This window comes from Chiloscyllium punctatum, chromosome 10 (genome assembly GCF_047496795.1).
Source record: "Chiloscyllium punctatum isolate Juve2018m chromosome 10, sChiPun1.3, whole genome shotgun sequence".
NCBI lineage: Eukaryota > Metazoa > Chordata > Chondrichthyes > Orectolobiformes > Hemiscylliidae > Chiloscyllium > Chiloscyllium punctatum.
Genome location: NC_092748.1, coordinates 59,705,210 through 59,717,766, shown reverse-complemented (window position 1 = coordinate 59,717,766; position 12,557 = coordinate 59,705,210). Strand labels below are relative to the sequence as shown.

At 38.3% G+C, this 12,557-nt stretch overlaps 1 protein-coding gene across 7 annotated transcripts in view; it reads right to left on the bottom strand.

Annotated features, from left to right (window-relative positions):
* myo3b (myosin IIIB) overlaps positions 1-12,557 on the bottom strand; it is a 586,128-nt gene that overhangs the window by 343,061 nt on the left and 230,510 nt on the right. For all 7 annotated transcript variants that reach the window (XM_072579295.1, XM_072579293.1, XM_072579296.1 and 4 more), the window contains 3 exons: positions 7,464-7,590; positions 4,045-4,255; positions 2,037-2,184 (listed from right to left, as the gene is read on the bottom strand). In XM_072579295.1, coding sequence (XP_072435396.1) covers positions 2,037-2,184; positions 4,045-4,255; positions 7,464-7,590 — 486 coding nt within the window. The remainder of the gene's footprint in view (positions 1-2,036; positions 2,185-4,044; positions 4,256-7,463; positions 7,591-12,557) is intronic.

The following is a 12,557-nucleotide window of genomic DNA, read 5'->3' as shown; positions in this document are numbered from 1 at the left end:
TATCCAACTCTTCCACCACCAACTCTTAGTAGCAGCAGTGTGGACCATCCAAATGATGGATTGCAGAAATTCACCAGAGATCCTCACACAGCACCTTCCAAACCCATGACCACTACTTAATAGAAGGATGAGGGCAGCAGATATATGGGAATGCCACCACCTGTAAGTTCATCTCCAAGCCACTGACTATTCTGACTTGGAACACAGCACCACTCCTTTGGTGTCATTGCGTGAAAACCCCGAAGTTCCCGCGAACTGCATTGTGAGTCTAGTGACATCACACAAGGATCTGCTCATCACCACCTTCTCAAAGGCAAACAGGATGGGCAATAAATGCTGGCTGGCCAACCAGTGACACTCACACCCTACAAGTGAATTACAAAAAAGAATTAAAAGAAATTATGTGAAGGTGGAACTAGGTGTTGTCAGTGTACATGTGGAATCTGCAGTTGATGCCACATTGGGATGGCATGCTCATGAGTGCAAAGAAAGAATCAAAGCCAAATCCTTAGGGGACTCCACCAGAAATAATGGTGTGGATGGTGTGTTGGAATCCATGGTTTCAAACATTATAATTTTTGATCCAGATCACGATTAAAAGTGGAAACTCATGTTAAAAATCATGAGTTGGAGATGGACTGGGATGTACAAAGTTAAAAATCACACAACACCACGTTATAGTCTAACAGGTTTATTTGGAAGCACTAGCTTTCGGAGTACTGCTCCTTCATCAGGTGGTTGTGGAGTATAAGATTGTAAGACACTGAATTTAAACTTGTGCTATAAATTCTGTGTCTTACAATCTTTTACTCCACCCGATGAAGGAGCAGTGCTCCGAAAGCTAGCACTTCCAAATAAACCTGTTTGAATATAACCTGGTGTGTAATTTATAAATATTAAAAGTGTGATTAGAATCCAAAACCCTTGGAGTGGTTTGAATCTGCTTGAGGTCATATAAATGATAAAGAGCTTTCAAAGCTCAGATGAAGATAATAATTCTAGTGCAGTGCAGGCAGGCTGGAGAAAACAAAGAGGGACTAGATCCAAAGGCTGAGAATATGTAAAGATCCAGACGCTGCAGGTGGTTCTGTTACTCAAAGAGATAAAATTTCTGAATCTACTCCATCCAGATCATCATGAGCAGAGCTGAGAAACTTCTCCTAATTGTGACATGTAGCCATAACCCTGGTAGAGCTCAGGGTTATGTGCTGCTTTAAGCTGGGAATCAAGAATAATCCTAGAAGTTGAAGCATTGAAATTCCTTGTGAGGAAGACAAAGTTTTGAAGCCCTTTAAGACTGGGATTGATGACATGTATACTGATTATGCTGTTGAGCGAATTCAAAAGCTCTGTCTTAGTTGATCTGCCATTTAATGTATTATTTATAGTTTATAGTCAATGACAATTTGGCTGTGATTTCTGATTTTAAAATATATTGATTTTCGAATTGTATGGTTTCATTCCTCCAGTAAAGAACTGGGATTTTGGATTACTTTTGTAAAACAAAAATGTCTGGAATCATAACAATGGGGAAAATATCCAAAGTAGAACAATTGGCTACAATTGGAGAGTTAAGAGTAGAGTCAAGTAAGGGGATTCAGCAAAGTGGACAACGAAGGAAAGGCTATGAAAGAAGGTGGTGTCTTTGACCACCAAGATTTTGCCACAAAAGGATTATGTAACTTTGTAACAGTTCAGTAGTCAGTGAGTACTACATTCATTGCCTACCAATTTCCTACCTTACAGGAATATACCTTACAGAAGTAATGTAATGAATGCTTAAGGACAAAGACTACTACATTGCACTCTTTCATGGCTCAAGGTATCCTCTGCAAGCCGACCATACATAAACTGCTCAGCTACAATCAGAACCAAGGGATCGCTAAGAAATATATTGTTGAAGCAAATTTTCAGGTGGCTGGATAGGTGTGGGGACCTTTTATAAAACATCCAGAGGTACATACAAAAGTAAAAGGAAAAGAAACATCTAATGCTGTCGTTTTGTAGACTTTTGACCAACTTCTAATTGAACCTACCTGTTCAAGAGCAAAGATGTGTTGATTGAAGTAAAATTGGATCTGCTCATTGGCAATGTTGATACAGAGTTGTTCAAAAGAGTTCTTCTTGAAGTTCTCAAACCCAAAAATGTCCAGAATCCCAACATTCATTACACTTCCAGTATCACTAATGAAAATTTAAATTAAAAATATTAAGCAAAAATTGAAAGAAAATTATCCAATAAAGATCTTATCATGGATACCAAGGGCCATTGAATAATATTATGTGAAGTTATGCTCCCCCATCACGTATCATAGGATTTTTTTTGTGTGAGGCTACAAGATATTCAGTAATATTCTTGTCAAACCATTTGTCTGTCTTTAATAAAAAAACTCAGATCTCAGGAAATAAAATCATAGTAGGATTTCTTCAAGAATAACATAGATATAAAATCTGATATCACTCAATAATTTACTAAGATTGATCAACCAGAGTTTATGAGACATTGCAAGTGTCAAATTGTAACAACCTTGTGGCTAATTTTGTTTTTTTTTATAGGAAGGCAATTTGTTTCCACTTAGTTTTCTTCTTTAGTAATGCAGCTGAGGTGGAATATGAAGGCATGAATGTGTGAATAAACTTTAGGGTAATAGCGATTGTGTGAGCTAGACACAATATTTTGAACATTTGGAATTATTCAACTTTTCTTGCTTTGATGATTGCAACTGGGTAGCACAACAATACACAGTTCTGAAGAATCTAGTAAGGTGAAACATGACCTTCATTTTCCTTTCCATTGTGTTTCCATACTCAGCTGCATCACCATGGAAAGATGCTGGGTGGAAAGAGAAAAGAAAGCTAGGAGCAAAGTTGTTACCAGTCAACATGTAGATGTTTCATTGCTTGTGGCTCGATCAATCTTAATATAAATTACTGAGTGATGTCAAATTTTATATCAACATTATTTTTGAGGAAATCCAATGCTGATCATGATTTTACTTCTGAGATCTTTTTATCTATGTCTTTTTATTGCAAGTAGTATAAGATTACCTTTATTTAAACCTCTACATGTCGAAGCAGAAGAATAAATATTTACTTCAGTAATGGATTTTTAAAATTCATGCAAGGAATGTGGCCAGCATTATCTAAGATAGTACATAACACTATTCTCCAACTGTCCTGGACAAAGTGGTTAAGCTGCCTTCTTGAAACTCTGTAGTCCTTGGAGTGTAGGAACATACACAACGCTAATAGGAAGACAGTTTCAAGATTTTGACCCAGCAACAATGAAGAAACAATTATATAATTTCAACAGAATGCTATGGGATCCTTGGAGGGGAATATGCAGGTGGCATTCCTATGTATGTGCTACCCTTATTCTTGCAGGTGTTAGGAAGGTGCTGTTGAAGGACAGTTGGTGAATTTCTGCTGTGCATCTTGAAGATGGCATATAATGCTGCAATTGTGCATTTGTGGTGAAGACAGTGAATGTTGAAAGTGGTGAACAGGATGCCAATTAAGTAGACAGCTTTGTCCTGGATGGTGTCAAGTCTCTTGAATGTTGTTGGAGCTGCACCCTTTCAGATAAATGGACAGTATCCAATCATGGTCCTGACCCTGCGCTCTGCAGAAAGTGGGCAGACTTTTAGGGAGACAGAAGTTCAGCTGTTCAGTGCAGAATTCCTAGCATCTGACATATTTTTGTACATGATGGGAATATATATATATATATATATATGGCGAGTCCGGTTCAATTTCTGGTCAATGGACCAGAATCAATGGATGTTGATTGCAACTAATTTATGCAATATAAATATCATATTATATATTTTTAGGATTAAAAATGTATGTGTAAATGAGAAAAGGCTTGACAGGCATAAGATGCAATGACAGAATTTTAAGGATTTTTTTAATGTTGCTTGATTTTGAAATCTGACAACTGTTACGAATAGCCTCTAGGGTATCTTTAAGTAGAGACATTTTCCTGAAACATTTTTCTGTGGTGCCCTTTAGGTTTTTCACAACTTTTATAGTTCATTCACCTACCATACACTTTTATCAGCCTGAAGAAGTGTATTGATGCGATTTACAATCCAGCTGAATAGCCTTCCATACAAAGCCTTTGACATGGCATCTCGAACATCAGAAGCTTCATCTACTGTATTCATTCGAATTATAGTTTCTCCCCGTGTCACAACACAGTGAGAAGTAAGTGCTTCCTGAAATTCTTCAGAACCAATACTAAGCAGAGTTGAAGCTAGAAGAAAGCATTTGTGAAGAATTAACTTTTAAGCAACTCATTAACCATAAGAATGTAATAGGTGGGGAGTTGGCAACTATAATACACACTTTTGTAAAGTAACTAATGAAACTTGAATAAACATGACTGTCTTATAATGGGTTTCAATTTTTAAATTGGAACTACACCAGCAAAATTGCTGGATGTCTATTCCATTCGTAGTGCTTATTTTGGTAGTCTTTGGTACAATGATTGCTAACATCAATAATCAAAAATTCAAATTAAAATCTACAAAGGTCAATCATCTGCACAGATATGTGTAAGTAAAAATAAGCAGACACATTCTCCCCGTGTCTGCGTGGGTTTTCTCCGGGTGCTCCAGTTTCCTCCCACAGTCCAAAGATGTGAAGGTTAGGTGGATTGGCCATGCTAAAGTGCCCATAGTGTTAGATGCATTAGTCAGAGGGAGATGGGTCTGGGTGGGTTACTCTTCAGAGGGTCGGTGTGGACTTGTTGGGCCGAAGGGCCTGTTTTCGCATTGTAGGGAATCTAATCATAATCTAATCTAATCTAATATAGCATAGTTGTTTCAATTGTCAACCAGAATCTACGAAATAAGAGAGATCGTAAAATATATATATATAATATATATATATATATATATGTGCCCTTTGACTGCAATCAGCAGGAATGTGGTCAGGATTTCTACCTACACAATACTACTACCACTAACCATCCCATTGGGACTGGGATTTTGACAAGCTGCAGGATATGCATACATATTTTATTGAGAGCCTGCTTAAAAGAGTCAGAGTAAAGAGTTTCATTTTGAGGCAGGACCTAAACTTCCTAATTGAAAATGCTAGAGAGAACTACTGCAGAAACAGATGATATTTGAAGCTTCTTGCTCCAGTCTGGACACTGCATCTTGGAAAGGATTTGTTGGCCTGTGAAGGAGTGCTTTGCAGTTTTGCCAAAAATTACTATTACTTAATTTCTGAGGAGAAATTTAGCAAACTAGGCTTAATTTCCCTTGAATATAGAAGGCTAAAGTGTAATTTGATGGAGGTTTTTTAGGATTTTCAGAAGAATCAACAGGATACATACAAAGAATCTTTTTTCACCGATAAAGGAATCTAAGCCCATGGAACACAAATTTCAAACCACCATTGATCCATAAAGGACAGAAATTCAAAAACATTTCTTCACACAAAAAGATGTAGAAGTGTGAAGCTCTCTCCCCAAAAAACAACTATGCTCATTTAACAAATAATTCTAAACATGAATGAAGGATCTTACTGTGTATCGCAATAAGATAAAACTAATGTGGACTCACTGAGAACACCCATTTCTGGAATAGCTTTTTTCTACATATTTCCAACAGAGAAGGCAGAATAAGGGAATGCTTGGCTATTGCAGTATATTATACCTAAACTCATTTAAATAAACATAATTTATGCATTACAATTTAAAATAGTACATGCCCATAATTTCAAAGAAACCAACAACAGTATTAGAACAGGTAGGGTTGCAACATTATTGTTACTGGGGTGTAACTTATTCATGCTTCTTGTGTTTTACGATACGTTTTTGGCTTTAGAATGCAATTTGTAGCTTAAGAATCGTAGTTTCAGCTGCAGAAAAAAAGGGGTAATTACAACGTAAACAGACTGAGAGGTTATTACACCTACAAGGTGAGACAGAAGAGATAGAACAGAGATAGAAAAACATAACGCATGATCTAACTGAAAACAGAAACAGAAAAGGGAACCACAATTTCTAAAAAAGTATAAACCAAACCAATTGTAAGTCTGAATATATATATGAAAATAAAACCAAAATTTTGACAGACTGAAAAGATTGAGGCTGTCGAGAGGAGTGCAAAACCATCCAAGTAGTAGCTGTAACTTAGACATTTTGTGGTTTACAGCTCACTAAAGGTAGCTGAATTCATGCAAAATAAACTTCTTCACTTACAACATGAAATGCGGGTAAAGATTAGGCCCTTCTTTTTACTGAGCCAGAAGGGCTTTGCAGGTTTGCGAAGGTAACACTGAAACATGAATGCACATGCCCCTCCCCCATATCAGGCATCAATCATTTCAATATGGCGGGGATGGTCGGGGCAAACAGGATAGAACTTATTTCCCACATACCCAGTTCTCAAAGGCAATGGCATATTTGAAAATGCAGTTGACATGACTCAGAAGCAATTTCATCAACTGATTTCTGAAACATGGCTTCTAGGCTTTATGCATGTGAGGAAAATGTCTAAGTCTATTGGAGGTCATTTGACATATCAGGTATCTTTCTGGAAAGTAAAGGTATCAATATCCCATTTTCCGCTTGGGGTCTCTGCAACTTTCAGGACTCAATATCGAGTCCAATAACTTTGGAGTCTGAGCACTTTCTCCCATGTCCTTACCCAAACCCCCACACACCAGGCCTTGTCATCACATGGGTTGCCATCACAACCAACCCATTCTCAGTCATAATGGTCACCGTTAGCATCTATTCATTCTCCTAGACTGACCTTTACATACTCCTTTGTCTGCCCCACTGTTCTTCTCTCTCTCTCTCTCTCTCTGTTTACTCCTCCCCCTCCCCACCCTATTGTCAGCAATATATACTAACCTTTTCCTAGCTCCAATCAGATCTGCAGAAGGGTCACTGGACCTGAAATGTTAATCCAGGAAATTTCCCACCATGCACCTGACTCATGAGTGAAAACCTACTCCTTCATATCAGTTTAAGTTTTGAGAGGTAACAGTATATGGAGGTTTCTTAATTTGAATCAGTTGGAAAAGCCTGAAGTAGGTCTCATAAAGTCTTGTAGCAATGAAAGCAGATTAGCTTGGAAGTGTTGGACTAGTAAGGCGAACAAGTAATTGAGCCATCCACAGTCAAGAGTAGTTAGTGACTCCAGAATAGCTGGAACTGGGAAAATGAAATATAGTTTCAAGACCATAGCACATATATTTTCAGTCCCTACATAGGTAAATTACTTCAAGACTGATGTCGATGATCAGCCACGATCATATAAATTGTTAGACTTGGCTATTAAAGTCAAATGACCTATTCCAGTTCCTAATTTTTACGTCACAGCTTTTAAGCTTAGATTATTATCAATCTTTTCTGTGAATAAAAGAGAATAAATCTCAAGGTGTAATACTGTATTTGTATTATGCTAAGTTTGCAGTTATAATACATTGAAAAGAAATCTTACTATTTTCTAAAGGTTCACCATCTGGAATTTCACTTTTATCCATCTGATGCTTTGAGGCAATGGGTGAAAACTCAATATTTCCATTATTCAGGATTGCAGCAAGAACTCTGTACACTGACCGAACTTCCTGAAAAATAATTCAGTTATGCACAATGAAATAAGCCTTACATTTTGATAGCTTCATACACATTGTAACTCAACTGGGGTGCTTAAGAAGCTTTCTACCAGAGTATTTTAAAAAAGATAATATACAACATAGTTGTTTATTTATAACAAGAAATTGAATGAAATGGATTTTCCTCTTGACATTAAGAGTACTCCATTAATTTTGAACACATTTACTGTTAGTAATAGTTATGGTTGGGCTGTACTCCAAGCATACATGTTCACATTACAGAAAACAGCTGACACAGCTTCATTTAAAATTCACTGTAAATCAGCCTACTTAAAACTTCCTACAAAAACATAATTCAGGAATAATTCTAATTTGAAGCAAGATGGGGAATTGCTTCCAATAATGTAATACTGACTGGTAATACTAATATTCTGCTGGTGCTAAATGTTAACATTGCTTAGGGTGGAATATTGCCAAGATTACAACATCTTCAAATTTTCAGGACACTGGCGATAAAAAAAAAGAGGTTGTGAGTAACAGTCCCATTTTCTGTCAACCCATAAATAGGTCCTTTTTCACAAACTGGATGGATTTTAAAATAAGTACACAATTTCTCATCAGACAAAATGAACAACTGACTAAAGAAAATTAGGTTGGAACTGTAATCAATTAGAGTCATACAGCATATAAACTGGCCCAATGCATTCATGCTGACCAGGTTTCCTAAACTAAACTAGACCTACTTGCCTGCATTTGGCCCCGATGCCTCGAAACCTTTCCTCTCCATGTACCTGCCCAAATGTCTTTTAAATGCTGTAATTGTACCCACTTCAACGCCTTCCTCTGGCAACTCGTTCTATAAACGACCACTCTGTGTGAAAATGTTGTCCCTCAAATCTTTTTTAAATCTTTTCCCTCTCACCTTAAACTGATGCCTTCTAGTTTTGGACTCCCTTACTCTGGGAAAGTCTTTGGATCTTATCTTGTCCCTCAAGATTTCAAAAACCTCTATAAGGTCACCCCTCAGCTCCTATGCTCCAGGGGGAAAAATCCCAGTGTTTACAACTCTCCTTATAACTCATACATTCCCATCTTGGTAATGTCCTTGTAAATCATGTTTGCACCATTTTGAGTTTAATAACATTGCTCCTATAACAGGGCAAACAGAATTGTACACAGTACTCCAAACGTGGCCCTACCAAAGTCTTCTACAGCTGTAACATGATATTCCTAACTGCTATAGTTAATGCGCTGACCAATGAAGGCAAGCATGAAGCTGATCGATGAATGCCTTCTTCACCATCTTATATACATATGACGCCATTTCAAGGAACTATGTAGCTGCACCCCTAGGTCTCAGTTCAGCAACATTCCCTGTGATCCTACCATCAAATGTGTTAAGTCCTGCCCTGATTTGTCTTACCATGATGTAACACCTTACGTTTATCTGCATTAAACTCCATCTGCCATTCCTCGACCCACTGGCACAGTTTATCAAGATCCCATTGTACTCTTAGGTAACTTTCTTCACTGTCCACTATACCATCAATTTTAGTGTCATCCGCAAATTTATTACCCATGCTTCCTACATTCTCATCTACAAATGACAGACAATAGTGGACCCAGCAGTGATTCTTGCAGCACACCAGTGGCCACAGGCCTCTAACCTGAACAACAACCTAGCTCAGATTTGAGATAAGACACTGTTTTTTATCATTTTCTCATTTTGTCAAAGTATTTAAAAGAACAATACATAATCTTTGATTGGTTTGCTTGTGGTTTTCATCAAAAAGATTTTGTTTTAAATTTTAGTTAGAATCAGGAAGAGCAGGAGAAACAGGTTAAATGTTTTCTGTGAAAATACATAATGACCCGAACATTTCCATCAGTTTCTGTTGTTCAGACTGCCAATATCAAGAGCAATATGTATTTATATCACTTTTATTATGATATTTGTAGTTTTTGTTCCTTCTAGAACTAGTCTCTCATCACTGGTGCTAATGCCAACATTCTTTAATACCAACAAATATTCAAAACTTTTCAAAATAATGTCACATAAGTTCTCAAGTCTCTATCAAATGTCTTAAAATGCAACAGCAACCTGAACTTAAAAGGTTAGGAATTTTTTAATCAAATAACATTTAGTATTCTTTCTGTCTTTCTGTTTTTCACACTGAAAATTATGTGTCAGTCTTTTAGATACTTTGACAAAATGACACTGATAAAAATTATGTCTTTTCATGTAACTCAGCCAACGTTGTCTATCTCATATGTTACTGGCAAGGATACCCTGAGGCATGGTACATTGGCAAGACAGAGCAGAGGCTATGGCAACGGATGAATGGACAGTCCATAACAATCAACAGACAGGAGTGTTCCCTCCCAGTCAGAGAACACTTCAGTGATCCAGGACATTCAACCTTGGACCTTCAGGTGACCATCCTCCAAGGCGTACTTCGGGACAGGCAACAAAGCAAAATGGCCGAGCAGAGGCTGATAGCCAAGTTCAGTACCCATGAAGGTGGCCTCAACCGGGATCTTGGGTTCATGTCACGCTACAGGTGACTCACTGCACTACATCCACACACAGACACAGACACAGAAACACACACACACACAGATAGACACACAGACACACACACACAGACACACACAAAGACACTCCTACACACACACACACACTCTCCTACAGACACACATACAATCCTACAGACATAGACACACTCCTACAGAGTCATACTCTCATGCAAACCCTCTCTCCAACACAAGCTCTCTCTCAAACACACACACATACTCCCATACTCACAGACTTATACCCCTTTATACTCACACACGTACACACACTCTCTCACAGACACTCATAACTTCCCCCCAACATGCGCGCGTGTCACACGTTTGTGGGGTGAATTTGTACTTGCAGAATTACAGTTTATTTTTCTCAAAAACTGCATGAATCCATGTAAGATTCTGTATACTCGTTTTTTAGATTGGAATCAGTCTGATACAGGGCACCTCACACTTTAAACGCATTACCTGGGCCGACATGACACCAATTGTTAAAGTTCACTTGAGAATGTAACTTTTAAAATGTTCTACAATTTACATATGAAAGAACTGAAACCAACATCGTCATTCTAAAAGATGAGAGACTTAACAAACAATCCAGGTCTTTTCCAATAAATAATTTCAGTTACATCACACTGTAAACATTTGCTATGAATTCTGTGTCTGACGATCTTATACTCCACAATCACCTGATGAAGGAGCAGCGCTTCGAAAGCTACTGCTTCCAATAAACCTGTGTGTGGTCTTTAAGCCATTAATGCTTTCAGCATGTTCTGTTATCATATCTTTTATAACAGACTCGAGTATGTTCCCCACTACTAACATTAGGCTAACTGGTCTGTAATTTTGATTTTTTTTTTCTCCCTCCTTTTTTACATAGTGGGGTTACATGCACCACTTTCCATCTGTAGGAACTTGTCCAGTATTTGGTTGGTCCAATATCCACCATACAAAAGTACAAACCAATCTTTCCAGGGCCACATCCTTCAGTGCTCTGGGATACAGAGTATCAGAGCATAGAGATTAATCGCTCTTTAACCTCATTAAATTTTCAATCATAATGTTTGGTTATCAGTACTGAACTTCTTCAATTCCTCAAACCCTTAGTTCACAAACACTTCTGGGAAATTATATGTTTTGGATTTTGTGATGACAGATCCAAATGTGTGTTCAACTCCTCTGAGGGAATTCCTGTCCCTCAGGGGCAGAATTTTACATTCATTTTGTGAATCTGCCCTGGCCGATGCAACACTCTCCTCCCACTCCCACCTCCCCCACAACCATCCAAGTAGGATTCCCAATCCTTTCTCACTCAAAAAAACCCAGCATTGCCAGAAATCTGTATCCTTGCTCCCTTTTTCATGAAGATACTTTGGACACCAGGTAGTGACAACTACTGAGTTTTGCTGCTGTTGTGATTGTGTTGTTGATGGCCAGATTAGTTGGCAGCTCTAGAAGGCAGAAATTTGTCTCTGAGGGGCAGAAGTCTCACTCTCACTATGTTAAGTCTATCCTCAGTGCATTATTGTTGCAATGCAGATTCTTTAATAGTCAATCAGCTCATGACAAACTCTTCTACTCAGGAAGCAGGTAGGGGTGCATGCAAATGCTTCCCAGTAAAATTCAACCCAAAGTCTATTAAAGATTCCCCAATACCATAGTTAAACTGACTGACTCATTATTGTTAGGTTTATCATTATTAATATTTGAAGTTTTCTTAATTCACTTGTGGAACGTTGGCATCATTTGCTGGTTAGCATTTATTGCCTGCCCCGAGATGACCTTAAGAAGGTGGTGAGCTGGCTTTTTAAAATGCTGCAATCCACCTGCTATAGGTTGACCCACAATGACATTAGGACAGAATTCTAGGATGTTGACCCAGCGACAGTGAAGGAATGGCAATTTCTTTCCAAGTCAGGATGGTGAATGGATTAGAGGAAAATTTGAAGGTGGTGGTATTCCCACGTATCTGCTGCCCTTGTCCTTCAAGATGGAAGTGGTTGTGGGTTTGGAAATGCCGTCTGAGAACGTTTGGTGAATTTCTGCAGGGCATCTTGTAGATAGTATGTACTGCTGCTACTGAGCATTGGTGGTTGAGGGAGTGGATGCTTGTGGATGTAGTGCCAATCAAGCCGGATGCTGGATGGTATCAAGCTTCTTGACTGCTGCTGGAGCTATACCCATCCAGGCAAGTGAGGAGTATTCCATCACAGTCCATAATTGTGCCTTGTAGATGATGGATAGGATTTGGAGAGTCAGGAAGTGAGTTAACTGCTACAGTATTCCTAGCTTCTGATCTGCTCTTGTAGCCATTGTATTTATGTAGTGAGTGCAGTTGACTTTCTGGTCAATGGTAACCTACAGAATGTTAATAGTGGGAGGAATTCAGTGGTGGTATCGCCTTTGAATGCCCA